The sequence below is a fragment of the Diceros bicornis genome, chromosome 19 (genome assembly GCF_020826845.1).
Source record: "Diceros bicornis minor isolate mBicDic1 chromosome 19, mDicBic1.mat.cur, whole genome shotgun sequence".
NCBI lineage: Eukaryota > Metazoa > Chordata > Mammalia > Perissodactyla > Rhinocerotidae > Diceros > Diceros bicornis.
This window is the reverse complement of record NC_080758.1, coordinates 9,628,598-9,642,860: the sequence shown is the minus strand read 5'-3', so window position 1 is coordinate 9,642,860 and position 14,263 is coordinate 9,628,598. Positions and strand designations below refer to the sequence as shown.

The 14,263-nt window shown below is 43.3% G+C and overlaps 1 protein-coding gene across 1 annotated transcript in view; it reads left to right on the top strand.

The window, feature by feature from the left end:
- Nucleotides 1-6,200: 6,200 nt before the first annotated feature.
- TSHZ2 (teashirt zinc finger homeobox 2) overlaps nucleotides 6,201-14,263 on the top strand; it is a 260,016-nt gene continuing 251,953 nt past the window's right edge. Inside the window, exon 1 of the mRNA XM_058562452.1 lies at nucleotides 6,201-6,761. Within this exon, the coding sequence (XP_058418435.1) occupies nucleotides 6,722-6,761 (40 nt within the window). The 5' untranslated portion in view covers nucleotides 6,201-6,721. The remainder of the gene's footprint in view (nucleotides 6,762-14,263) is intronic.

The following is a 14,263-nucleotide window of genomic DNA, read 5'->3' as shown; positions in this document are numbered from 1 at the left end:
TTCAGGATGTAAATAAAGAATTAGCATTTATCAATGGCTACAATAATCAAATTCAAATTCGATATCATGACTGATGACGTCCCCAAGATCTAGCCCTGACTCACCTCTCCTCATCATTTCTGCTCCTCTCTCCCTGGTGGCTCTGTAAACCTGGGCCCTGACAGCTGCATCCTTTGTGTTCTGGAAGCATAGAAATCTCTTCCAATTTCAGGCCTTGGCTCCCCGTTGGCAGCTTCGTGTCTTCCAGATGTTACCTTCTCAGAAAGGCTTTCCCTGACCCCCACCCTAAAGTTGGCCCTGTCCCTGACCTTTATTCTCTATCCCAACATCCTGCCTTATATTCTGCCTGTCATTCTCCATGATCGACCTGGGGTTTCCTCTTGTCGGGTTCTCCCCACCAACATGATGCTGTACTGGTGTCATGGGAGGGGAGAAAATAACCAGAGACTGCCACCTTAAAGTTCTCACAAAACAGTTACTGGGAAGAGAGATATCCTGAATGAGTTAAATGACATAAGAAGGAGGCAATAAATTATATCCTCAAGGGCAAAATTGTATGGTACACTGGCTCTCAAACTTGGCCACATATTGGAATCATCTGGGGGCTTTAAAAAATACTGATGGCTAGATCTCACCCTCACAGACTGATGTAATGGGTCTGGGGTAAGACTTGGGCACTGGGATTTTTTAATTCACCCCAGTTGATTATTATACACAGCACTACAGAGAACACTGCTTTTTTAATTGAAGCATTATGTGCATGTATCAAAGTGCACAAATCATAAGCATGCAGCTGACTTTATTTTCACAGATTGAACACACTGATGTAACCAGCACCCTGGTTAAGAACAATACCAGCCCCCCAGAAGCCTCTTTGTGCCCACTTTCACAGGTAACCCCATCCCAATATTCAAGATCAGTTCTGCCTGCTTGTATGCACTCATATACGCGGAATCATACTCTATATTGAATCTCTTTGTTTTGAGGAAATATAGACTAGATAAGTTTGAATCACATGGGATCCACCCATGAAGGCTTCCTGAAAGAGGCAGTATTTAAGGGAGGATCTGAAGGAGTCAACAGATGAGGGAGAAAAGGGAAGGACATCAGGGAGGGGAAGACAGCATCAATTGGAAAAGAGGCACACAGGCTGAAATGCTATGTACCTACATCTAATGAAAGCCCTACGGTGGGCCTAAGATATTTTTAAAGTACGCACTTCCTTGCAAGATGGTCAGCTTGGTATTCAATCAGTCCACAAATTTTTACTGAGCACCAATACTATGTTGGACTTGGGGATATAGAGGTGAATAGAACTTACATTTTAATTAGGGGAGACAGATAACAGGCAAATACATGAAGATACTTACGATGGTTGTAACTTCCACAAAGGGTGGGAGAAAGAGTGGGACAGATAGGGTGGGCAAAAAGAGGTGACATTTGAGTTTAGAGTGAAAAGGAAAGACAGATCTGGGGGAGGAATCTTGCTGGAGGGCAGATTAAATACAAAAGCCCTGAAACCTATACAGAAGGCATTAGAGTAACCGAGATGCTCAAGAATTTCCCAGGCTGCCCCAGTGTTGAGCAGTTAGAGCAGTACCCAGCACTAGGTAGGCACTCAGAAAATGTTTCTTTTAATTGCATTGGGTTGGAGTCCACTGGTAAGATAGGCAAACTAATTTAAAAAATTCAATATGTTAGATATGTGCTTTAATGGGGCATTTATAGACTTCTATGGGTGCAATGAAAAGGCTCTCCAAACACTTGTGAGTGAATCCAAGAATGGATGTCCTGGCTGTTCCTTGCATGCAACAAATTCTACCAACTTGATTCGCTTGTTACAAAATTCAACTTTTGCACAGGGAAGGTTCCCACGCCTGGCATCTTATCAGAATCACCTGGGAACTTTTAAAATTTCAGGTTTTCTGGCCCCACCCTGGGATCTAATTTAGTAAGTCTGGGGTGGTGCCTATGCTTCTTTATCTCAAAAAAAAAAAAATCCCCAGGTGATTCTGATGTTGAGCCAATGTGGGAATAACTGTTCTGGAAGATACAGTTGAATCATTCCGATCAGTTCATGCCTTTACACATCCCAGAGTTTGAGTGTGGGATCCTACGATGCTAAGTTCCCTGGGGACCCAAACATAGCATTATTCCAAGCCACCAACTGTTGGAAGAAGTTTCCAAAAGTGCCGGAGTCTGTGGGTTAGCAAAGTATTTTGCAAATTCTAGTCATGCCTGTACCACCTTTCTCACATTTTGCCATCTCCACACCCCCCATGAACCATTATTTATTCTCTATCGTTCCTTAAATATATTTATTTTTAAAAACCATACATTATATTAAATTTTAGATTGCTACCATAAATGGAGAGCAGCATCATTCACTAAGATAGAAGGTAACCTCAAAGTGAATTCAATGAAAACAAACCATTTTTTAAAAGTCTAGTCAGGTACTCTTGCCCCTACCAAGCTTCTGAGCCTGTGATCTGTGGTTTGGTTGAAAAATACAAGTTAGCAAGTGTTAGGCATAAAAGACACACGAGCACCAAACTTCTCAGATTGAAAGAGAATTGGAAGGGAGTAACCTTTTCAGGATGTGATTCAATGTTTTTCAATGTCATGTCTACACCACTGAACAACATCTGGGTACCATTGTGTTATATATCCTACTGGGGTAACCAAAGTCTTCTTTGTTGATAACCAAGCTAAATACTCTACAATAACAGCAGTAGGAAAGAATACAAATTAATGAAAGAACTCTCCAAAAGTGTGGGTCCAAGAATGTGTTGGTAGCTGGCTAAAAGGTAGGTTTTGCAAAAGATGTTATAAGTCCCCCCACTCCATTATATAACCAGCCATTGAGAAAGAGAAGAGAGTGGAGGGAAAATTGAAAGAATCCTGGAGTGAGGCTTGGAGAGATTCTGTAGCCCAGAGTCAACTACTCCTGTGTATTTCCCTCCTGATTCTCTCCAAGGCTGGGTCCAGCTCCCAAATTCCCTCTTTCCTAGTTCCCAGTCTTTTGCATGTCATTTTAACAGAAGATTTTTTGAAGGCAGGGATCCTACCTTATACATTTCCAGCGTCTCCTGTGCTTGGGGCAACGCCCAGCACCTAACAAACAGTAGACGCTTGTTAAACGATTGAATGTAACACAAACACCAAATCAACAGGCATGGGGCTTCTACAGAATATGGCGGATTCATGGTGCACTTACTGCAGCCTCAGTCTTCTTTCCGTTCAGGCCTTAAGTCTGTCCCTCCTGATCCTACGACTGCAGGACTATGGGGCTTTACTCAATAAGCTATGGTCCCTATCACAACACTCAGTAAAGGTGTCTTGGGTAATTAGAATTAATTAGAATTAATACCCGTCTGTTGACTTTGCCAACTATGAAGTAGGGTTTTCTCTGCCTTGGTTGCCTAAGGATCAGGCTGGGATTGGGTGGGGTTGGTCATGGCTGGAGGCCGCGTGGGTAATTGAGGGTAGGTGAGTTAACAATATACATGAGAAAGAGAAATGAGCACTTGCCTCCCATGTGGGGATGTTAAAAATGATTAAACAACAACAACAAAAAAGATTAAACAGCACTTTGCAAACAGTGACAATAACATGTTGGGGCTGACTAGTAGGATGGGGAAAGTTATGTTTCCTGTAGCCCCAAAGAACTGTTAAGAAAAATATTTGTGGAATTAGTCATCCTTGGTAATTCTTCACGGGTCAGGGCCAAGGTAGCTGAGGAGTGGGAGGTGTAGGTGGGAGGTGTCCCAGATCATACTGGTCAGGCCTCAGTTGTGGTGGGGAATGAGGAGTGAGGAGCTGGCCCATCACAATGACCACAGTAACAATGTCACCCCTTGAACTCCTAAATTACATTAACTTCTAAGCCTGATTTGGCTGTATCGTTAGACATGTTGGGCAAGGCTTTTTTAGTAGAGGTTCTCAAACTGGAGTGAGCAGAAGATTCACTTGTGGGCGTGAGGGTTGCTTGTTCAAAAGGCAGATTCCAAAGCCCTCATCCAGGAGTTTCTGATTTAGAAGGTCTAGGACAACGGTGCTCAATCAGGGGTGATTTGGCCCCCAGGGGACATTGAGCAATGTCTAGAGACAATTTTGGTTGACACAACTCCAGTGGAAGGGTTTGGCATCTAGTGGGTGGAGACCAGGGATGCTGCTAAACATCGTACGTTGCACAGAACAGCATCCACAACAAAGAATATGGTCCCAAATGTCACTAGTGAGTGGTTTAGAACATATTCTAGAGTAAGGCCGAGGAAGGTGCATCTTAACAAGGGCCTCAAGGGATTTTCATGCAGGAAGCAGAAGCCCTGAGTTGGAAAGACCTAGACGCCTGTCTTTTTATTATAAGGCCATCACTAGCCAAGTTCCCTTTTTGCCTAACTCCTCCTTCATATTGAGCACTCAGCTTTCACTTGACTCTCCTCACGAAGCCCTGCCTGGTCACCATCCTCTCTTCCTCCAAGTCCAGGTTAATTGCCCCTCCTAAGGACACCTCCTGTCCCAGCGCGCATCACTGGTCCCTTTAAACGTCTGTCTCTCCCACTGGAATGAGAGTTCTCTGAGGGCAGGGTCCAGGCTCAGACCTGTCTACGGTACCTCAAAAGGTGCCTGGGCCACAGCAGGGCTCTATAATCATATGTTGGCTTGAATCCACCCCAGCTCAAAGGACATCTCCTGCCCTGAGCCCAGAGCTGCCCCCTCTTTCAGACGCTGTCACAGAACCTGACTTCAACATCTTCACAGGGCTTGTCGCTCTGAAATTATCTTGTTGATTTGTTTGCTTACTTTTCATTCATTCAACAAATATTTTCTTGGGCACCTACTATATGTCGTGTCCTTTGCCATCATTGGGATATAACAGTAAACAAAACAGGCAAAAATCTCTCCTCCTAACAGAATTTATATTCTAGAGGGGGAGCTTGGCCAATAAACAAAAGAGGACACGGTATATAACACAACGCATGACATTGGTAAGCCCAGTGGAGAAAAATCAAACAGAGAAATGGGCAGGGGAGTGGAGCTGTGTGTGTGAAATTGTAGGTAAAGTAGGCCTCTGGGAGAAGGTGACATTTAAGAAAGACTGGATATCTGGGGGTAACTTGTGTGCTCCCCTATTAGAATATAAACAGTAAGAGGGCCAGGATCTTCCCTTTCTCTATGGCTGCTGTGTCTCCAGAACAGGCACATAGGAGGTGCTCAACAAATACTCATTAAACAAAACAAAGAGAAGAACATGCGATTAAAATATCCGGGAGGCAGAAGGGAGATGACTGTCCACTGATTAGCAAAAAGGCAGCAGGAACGGTACATTAAACTTAAGGGGGGTGGAGGACATCTTTGTGGTCAGATTGAGAGACTTGGAGGATGGAGGTCATCACCGGATAAGGTGCCCTCCCCTTTCCCCGCTCAAAGCAAACCCAAGTTCTCACTCTCCTAATATTTTTAAGGGTCCCTGCTGGTCAGCTAACCTGGCCCCCTGCGTCTCCCTTCCCAGCTGCGGAGTTTAGACATCACCCTGCCCCCTTTTCTCGCACATCCCCTCTCATTCCACCCCCTCCCCGGAGGGGTGTCCCCGCGCCTGGTGGGCACGTCCTCGCACCAGCGAAGGGGGCGCACGAGGAGCCCGAGCCGGGGCGGCACGCCCGGGTCCCCGCCCCCAGCCCCTCTCCCCGGCGGGACACTGTCCCTTTAATAGACTCCCTCTGCCTGGCGCTCTGCGGCTGGGGAGTAAATTTCTCCCTGTCATCAGGTCGCAGGGAGAGGAGGAGGAGGAGGAGTTTGTTAATGTTCAGTTTGTTCAGCGGGATCGATGTTTGCTGGCATCGCCTCGCCCTGTCTTGTGTGTGTGTGAGAGTGTGCGTGTGTGTTTGTGTGTGTGTGTGTGTGCATACGTGGGGTGTGAGTGTGTGTGAGAGAGGAAGCGAGAGTGCGTGTGTGTGAGTGTGTGTCTGTGTGTGTGTCTGTGTGTGTGTGAGTGTGTGTGAGTGAGTGAATTCCAGATTTTCTGTCTTTCCCAAACCCGCTCCTGTCCTCTCGCATATCACTCACAGACGGGGATCTGACAGCAGCCACAAACCTACAGTGAGTGATCTCTCTCTCCCCCCAGCACGAATCCGCCATAGAGATCGGCGAGGAGGAGGAGGAGGAGGAAGAGGAGGAGGAGGTGGAGGAGGAGGGAAAGAGGAGAAGGAAGAAGAAGAAAAAGAAGAAGAAACCACTACCTTCCCAGGATTGCCTTTTTTTTCTTCCTTATCTTTACGCGCGCGTGTGCGTGTAGCGCGTGTGCGCCCCTCGTCCCTTCCATCCGAACCCGATCTTGGATGTTTAATAAAGAAATCAAGTGTCTCAACAGTCACCAAAAAAAAAAAAAACAAACAAAAAAAATTTTCCAAAAAGCAAAAACAAAAAGAGAGAGAGAGAGGAAAAAAAATTCAAAACAAAACAAACAAACAAGGCAGAACCAACCTCTACTTCAAACCAGCCGGCACAAGCCACCCGTGTCTGCCACCCAGAGAGGGGGGTCTCTGGCCCGTGGTGGAGGAGTTGCAGGGGGGATCGTCAGGGGGACAGAGGCCGAGTGACGCCCTAGGAGCCACCGGGCAGGAGGCGGAGGAGACCCAGAGAGGCGAGAGAGACAGCGGGCCCCCGCGCGCGGCTCGGGGCTGGGGCGCCAGAAGTGGGACTGAAGCGAAGTAGAGCGATGCCAAGGAGGAAACAGCAGGCACCCAAGCGGGCGGCAGGTAAGAGAAACGGCTCCGATTCCGGGCTGCCCGGCCCGGGCTGCCCAGCGCGCCGAGCTCCTCGCCCGCCCTCCTTGCCCCCGGGTGCCCCAGGACGCCACCCCCCTAAGCTATTCGGGGGAGTTCGCTCCGGGTGCCCCTCTCTGCCCCACTAATAACCCCATCCTCTCTCGCCTTCTCCGATCTCCCAAATCCTCCTCTTTCCAGGCTCCGGTTGGGTGGGGGGGAAGCTATCCCACCAAGCCTTCCCTCCTTAAACTTTTTTTCCTCCACCCTCTACCCCACCCCTAACTTTCTCCCAGTCCGCTTCTTGCCTCTCGGGCCAAAGTTGGGTTGAGGATTGGGGGTGCGGAATAGGGAGACAGTCCTTCCACCCCCCCTCCCTCCGCGTGGTCAGTGCCAGTGGCTTCTGGCCTCAAGGGACAGCGTCTCCTGTCGCTGGGGTTTGGGGCGCTGAAGTATGAGACCTGCCCAAGCCCCGGGCGGCAGGCTGGCTTTGGGGCGAGCAATAGGAGTTTAGCTTTGATCGCCAAGGTGGAAAAAACCACCCCAGGAACGGAATGAACCTTTGAATATGTTTTCTAAAAGGATCCACGTTTGGAAATCTAATCAGCACTCTCCCTTCTCTTAAAAAAGGGGAAAAATGCCCCATAGAACGTTGAAACAGCTCTGGATTTTCTTTGCCCAGAAAGAGTTGCAAACTTTGTAAATTGATTTGTATGGTAGGACCTATCCCGTCTGAATCCTTACTTACCACCCCTCCCAAAAGAGAGGAACAGGTTAATGGATCAGTACAATAGACCTTCTAAAGGATTTTTTTTTTCTTTTGGGTTGCTTAATTGCTTTTTTAATAGTATGCTGGGGTTTTGTTTCTCGGAAGTGTAATATGAAAGTTCATTTTTCTCCTGCCAGACCCACCCACTGAAAAATCAGCTTTCCACTTGATTGCTAGTTTTCATTTGACATTTGATTGATCACCTGTCATCTCGCTGCCTTTGATCTATTCATTCTTGATATATATCAATAAATCACTCACCATGGTAACTCAGAGTGCCAGTGACGCAAGCCTTGCCCTCTAGATTCAGAGCCAGACATGCACAATTATTATCTTGTTTGGCTTTTAATGTGGGCGTTTTTATTTCTTTGTGTCCTTTAGTTGAATCAGGGCTTTAGCAAAAAGCTTAAGTTTCTTTTTTTTCCCCCCTCTCTCTGTCTTTACCCTGAAGCTTTAGGCAGCATCCGTTAAGGCTGGTCTTCTGCAGACCCACCACCACATTTCCTTCTGTTCCAACTTGAGCAAAACATGAGGGAGAAGTTCGGTGGAACACTTGCATAAACTTTGCAAGGCCATCCTCAGAACAAATCCAAAGTTAGTTACAAATCTGGGCAAAGTGGGTGTTTGTGTCTGAACACGCTGGACCACCAAGCTCATACTCCATCGTGGCCTGATTCCAACCTGAATGGCAATCCATGTGCTTTGAAATATCCACAATTATCTTCCCTTCTGAGCACAGAATTGCTTCCGTAATTGGGTGTAGATGGGTTCAAATTGCATGCGGAAATGTCATTTATAAAGCTTTGATTCTTGTATTTTCCAATTGTTTCCCTAAGAGCAAAATAATTAAAATATTTTTAGTACCTTATATATTTAGAACTTGCCTCGTCAGTGAGGTGTTCTTTTTTCAACTCTAGCTACCTCTTTTGAAAACAACTTCTCCCTCCTACCCTTGTCCCTTTCTACATTTAACTCACTTATCTTTTAAAACTTAGAATGCTTTGCAATCTGACAACATTGGGGTGTGCTCTGGCCTTCCAGATTCAGGAAGAGTAAGCCTGTTCCACCTAGTTCTGGCAACATAAGTTTAAGTGTAGCTAGATTATTAGAGATAACGTTGTTATTGTTGTCCCAAAAGAGAACCCTGGGCAACAGTCCAGCAAGAAGTGATACTGCCCTGAAAATTTCTCTTTTTTTCCCCCTTGTTGTTCCCGTAAAGACCATCAACAACTAGGCAGTAATTTAAATTACCAGAATGACTGGACATGTCTCCTTTGGTAAGCTCATTACAAAAAGTGCATTGCTCAGAATTGCACTACTTTGATTATAATTATCCTCTGATCAATGAGGATCCAGGTGTATGTAACACGATGCTGTATCACATTATTTAAATTAGATCCTTTTCATTAAGCTGCTATCTACGAGAGCTGGCTCATCTATTTACTGTAGTGTGTGTGTGTTAGAAAGTTGTGACTGTAGTTTCAGTTTTCTAGCCTATTATATTCACAGTGTCTCTATATGTTTGTTTTCATGGCTTTTATTATTTTCACTGGAATAAGTAGACACCCTTGTCAGGCTGAAAGAGAACAATCATTTCATACGCAATGAGCCCCTTCTTACAGTATTTATTTGCCCGCATATTGATAAAGCAGATATTTTTTATGTAATGCTTCTGGCCTCTGAAGTCATCGAGGCTGTCCTCTGTTTTAGCTGGGGTGGTTATTCACAAGTAAAGTTAGCCACTTTGGGATTCTTTAGCCAGTTAACATTCAGGGGGAAAAAAAGGTGGGTTCTAGGATTGTGGCCATACTAACTTTTATCACTGCTTAAAATTAAACACAACACACAACTGTAAGTAATTACTTCCACGGACTGATGTTGAAAGCTTGATTTCTGGCTTGATTAATGAATAATGTACGATAGAAAAAGCCTGTGAGTGAATCAGAGCTGAGACTGTCTTTCCCAAGAACTGTTCAAGGCAATTGGATGCCTTTGCATTATTAGTTGTAAGTTCCTTGTTTCAAGGAATCAGTTACAGAACTTTCTAATAAAACAGGTATCCAGATAGAATGAATGAGATGATATTATGAGTGATGGGGAATTTTAGTCTTTATTTGTTACATTCCTCCCCCCTTCAAGGGAAGGGATGTGAGGTAGGCAGTTCTCTTTAAGGAAACAGCTAAGTCAGAACATTTCCCTCCGAAATGTCATTCTTCCTGGCTTTCTAAAGCTATGCTATTCCACCATACTATTACTTCGGGCAAGAAAAAAAGTTTAGAAAGCAGCCTACGGTACCCCAGGGGTTTGCGTATATGTGAATGTGTGTGCTTGCTTCCTTGGATGTATATTTCACTCGCCACTAAAATGCGTCCACTTTTACCTGAAAATATTGCAGGATTCTATACCAGCATCTTTTCCCCCTGTCCATTTTAGGGAAGATAGAAAAGACGGCAGAAAGGTAAAACAGAAGAGTGTTTTGATTTGTTTGTATTTTGCAGGATACAGAGTAGTTAAAAATTTAAAATTGGGGACTTACACTTCAACCCTTCTGTTTTCTACAGTCTATCGCATTCTCTGTATACACACGTGTAGTACATATTTTATTTCACCATCCTGAACTATTGTTTTTGTGTAATGCCAGCCAATTGCAATAGAACTCAGAGTCTTTGGGGATCATATACATGTGAATATCTAATGTATATATAAATTATCGGATTCTGCTCCTGCCCGCCCAAAGAGATTAAATGTTTCCTTCTTGCTGACTCTCAGAAGCTATCTGATAACCCAGATCTGAGGAAAGTCTTGCAGGAAACAACAGCTCCCTCAATTTATTTTGTTTATTTAATATGGAGATGAATAATGCAGATTTTGTTTTCATGAATGTCCTTGTGTGGCAGTAAACATTAGACTATTAGCAATCATTACTTAAAAGTTGCAATTTGCACCTTAATAGCACAGGTTATTTACATGGGAAACATATTCAGCAGGGACAATTCTGAATACTGCAATGGAGTATAGAGATGACCTGAGCCATCTCCTTTTCAACCTCAGGAGAGCAATGACTGAATTAACCAGCGAGGTCTCAGCAGTCTCAACCAGCAGGGCGGGGAGGGGGCAGGCAGCTCAGGGTGAAGTTTATCTTTTAATTTACTGGCAAGTGGGATGAGATTCAAGAGAATAGGAATCGAGGTGGAGTAGGGACCCTGGACCTCTCACTTTGTTTAAACATACTTCAGAAAGACAAGTTCACGTATTGAAGATTTAAATACCGCATGCTATAGACCCCTTCACTTACCCAAACAGTATGATTTTTAACAGATGAATGGAAAAAATAAACACACACACACCCCCCCTCAGAGGGGCTCAGCACCATGAACTGTCCTGGCTATTTTTGTTATTTAAGGCAGATCCCTGAAAAAGGAAAGACAGATACCTTGAAATCGCATCCTCCACACTGTGTTTTGGATGGAAATTGATTACTTAAGTGGTCCTTTCCCCACTCCCCTCCTGATTGCCTTCTCCCACTTCTCACCTTACCCTTAAAGATCCAGATTGAATGGGACATCTCAAAAGCCCATTTGTTTTAGGCATTTATTGATTTCATTTTTAATCTGCCATATCAGGACACAATACATTAACCCTAATCAGCAGATTGCAAGTGACAGGGAGTTCTAGTGGTAGCTAGGTAAGGGAGAGGGGGCTCTGAGAAACTTCACTGTGATGAAAATCTTCTTGAGGCTTGGGGGTTGGACATAGGAGGCTTTTGAGGAGGGTAGAAGCATTCCTCAGAAATACTCTGCATTGTTTTTCCACCGCTCTTCATTTATTTTTCTCCCATTCATCTCGATTGTATTGCTACCGTTTGGAAAACCTTCACACCCAACAAATACCTCCTAGCCATCTTTAGCAGATCTGTCCCTGGAAGCGTCTTGCCTCTTGTCACATTCTCTAACAGAGGCTTATGCTTTCATTTCATCCCAGCTGACTTCTCACTCATTTGACGGAATTTCTCAAACTGGATAATACCTGAGATGATCTATTTATCTTCCCAGTGGCTTGGGAATTGTACTCTCAATTGAGCAGGTTTTAAAGGGGCACTGAGCCTGGCATTGTGTAAGGTCATTGATAGGATGCACTTCTGTTCATCACTGCAGCTGAGCTGAGGAAAAGCAGCCAGGAGGAAAACCCAGGCCCTGTTCGTGTTTGTGCTGGGTCTGTAATTAGCCGACAGGAGTCAAATGTTCAGAGTGAGCTTCCCTTCCCTCAGTGCATGTGTACCATCAATTTTATTTAGATATGTCACGGTCTGGGTAGACTCAGCCACTATTTCAAAGGTAATGCCTGCATCCGCCCAAGTTCTCTTTAACAAGCACAGAATTGCCTAACAAATTCTATATTAAGACCAGACATACACAGAGTATCATTTTCATTTGATGCAAAGTCAGTTGGAAATACATTAAACTAACAGAGAGTGTCTTGCTCTCGCTCATTGCTTCCCTAAAGCAGAGCTTTTTCATTACATATTTAATTACAATCAAATTGAGCGACTTTTATAAAAAAAAATCACGGTGGTATTAAAAGAAGCTTGGCACACAAATAATTTTATTGCTTCGCAAGTTGAGAACGCCGTTATATTTTTCTCTCTTGGGGAGAAATTTATTTTCATTTTCTAATGTTGTGAAAAATACAGAATGTCTTTTCCTGTAGCCTGGATCAGGGAGATCTCATCCTTCTACCTTCCTAGAGCCTGCTCACCCGGGAAGAGGTTTCTAAATCCATTTTTTCAGTAATTTGTAACAATTTGTATTTTTTTATTATTTAAAGTTTTATAAGTTCCATTTAAAGTTAGAAATTCTCCTGTTCCTTAGGGTGACCTTTGGCAAGCAGCTCTTCGATTATGAATGAGCTCAGTCATTCTAACCACAGAAGAAATGACCTCGTTGAGAGTGTTTGCTTGATTACCTGGATACTGCAGTAAGAAACAACACCATATATTTACAGGCCTCTATCATATAACACCGTTTTCACAATTTCCTTTTTTTTTTTTTTTCGTACTACTAACCTTTCAGTCACTTGTTTTAGGAACTTTTTTCAGGAGAAGCATTTAATGTGGGTCTCAAGATGTAGTGGGTCTTTAAGAAATACTAGTAATAATTAGAGACTTTAGAGCCCAAATATCCACTTCTGGACTTTGTCTGCAAACTCATTAGAAAGTATCTCTACAAGCACAGGGTTTTGCATCTCACTTGGACATTCATCCAGAGTGTCTCCAGTAGTGTGGCCGTATCTGTGTATGTTGCTCATTTTGTCAGAGAAACCATGACGAGGATATCAGAGACAGGTTCTTCCCAAAGACACTGTATACAGACACACAGAAAAGAAATCTGAGATGGGAATGGCTGATATATTTGTTTCCAAAGCAAACTCCACGGGTGAAATGATTAAATAATTTGAAGGGATTTGAAAGTCATTAAAACAGCCGTGTGGAATTTCCAGTTGTTGCCTCTCTCAATCTTTTGCATTCCCTGTACAGAAAAAAATGTCCTCTAAGCATCCTCAAATATTTTGGGATGCCAAAGCAATGCATAAAATTGTTTAAAATTTTAGAAATTAAAATTTAGGAGACTGCTAAATAATCCTATTATTAATATAGCGGTATTATTTGGCTATGCTTAACAACAGGGAAATGCACAATGCAAAAGTTTTGGAGATAATGAGCTTAGAGAAATTACGTGGGAAAAAAATATACCTGGATCATATTGGAAAGCATTTGTCTTGAATTTTGCTCATCTAAATGAGAGTTCCCTTTCCATCTGTGTTATCTTAAAAAACAATTTCAGGATCCCATACCTACTACCCAACCTGAACTGTAGCTAATTAAGCTCTCTCTGGGTGGACAAAGATATAGGACATTATAATGCACATCCCTTTTTAAAAAAATAGTTTTAGAAAACCAAGTGTGGGCATGCACACTAAAAGTAAAACCTCTTCAAGCTCTATAATATAGCTAGCCCAGGGTTCAAGATAGAAAACTTTGTTTCAGCAGGGTAAGAAGAAAACAGCAGTGCATTTTAACTACACATCTTCCTTTGGCAAATGAGAAGCAGTGAAGCAGGGAAGATTTTTAAGGAGCTTTTTAGCTCTTTTGCATCTCTCTGCAAAGACTAATTTAATTGAAAAGCTGCAGTGTCCATTTATGCTAAAGGAAAAGGCTTAGTGTTTCCATAACGCTGCTAGACACCAAGGTGGGTTAAAAAAAAAAAAAAAAAAAAAAAGACAGCATTCTGCAGTTTCTGTTAGTACAAAAATTAAGATCACTGATCTTAATTAGTTGAGTGCTTTCAGAACTGAATGAATACTCTGCAATCACCCCTGAGTTTGCTTCTTAAAGCTACATCTAAGTCATTTCTATGGACCTTATACAGTTTACATATTATGGAGAGCAGAATACAGTTATTGTTTTTAATGAAAATAGTTATGAAGGACAGAATGAGATAAAAACAGAGTTGGCAGCAGCCATCCTGTTTGTAATGAATTTGGAAGAAACTTCCAGAATGCTTTACTGCATCATGAAAAATCCATGAAATCTGGTGACATAGGAGGTACAAAAGGAGACAGAAGGTCAAAGTCTTCTAAAGGAGAGAAACGACTTGTGTGAAAGCAACAGCATCTGCATGTTTCTGTATAAACTGCAAGGAGCTTAGTTTAAATCACTTCCATTTATCAG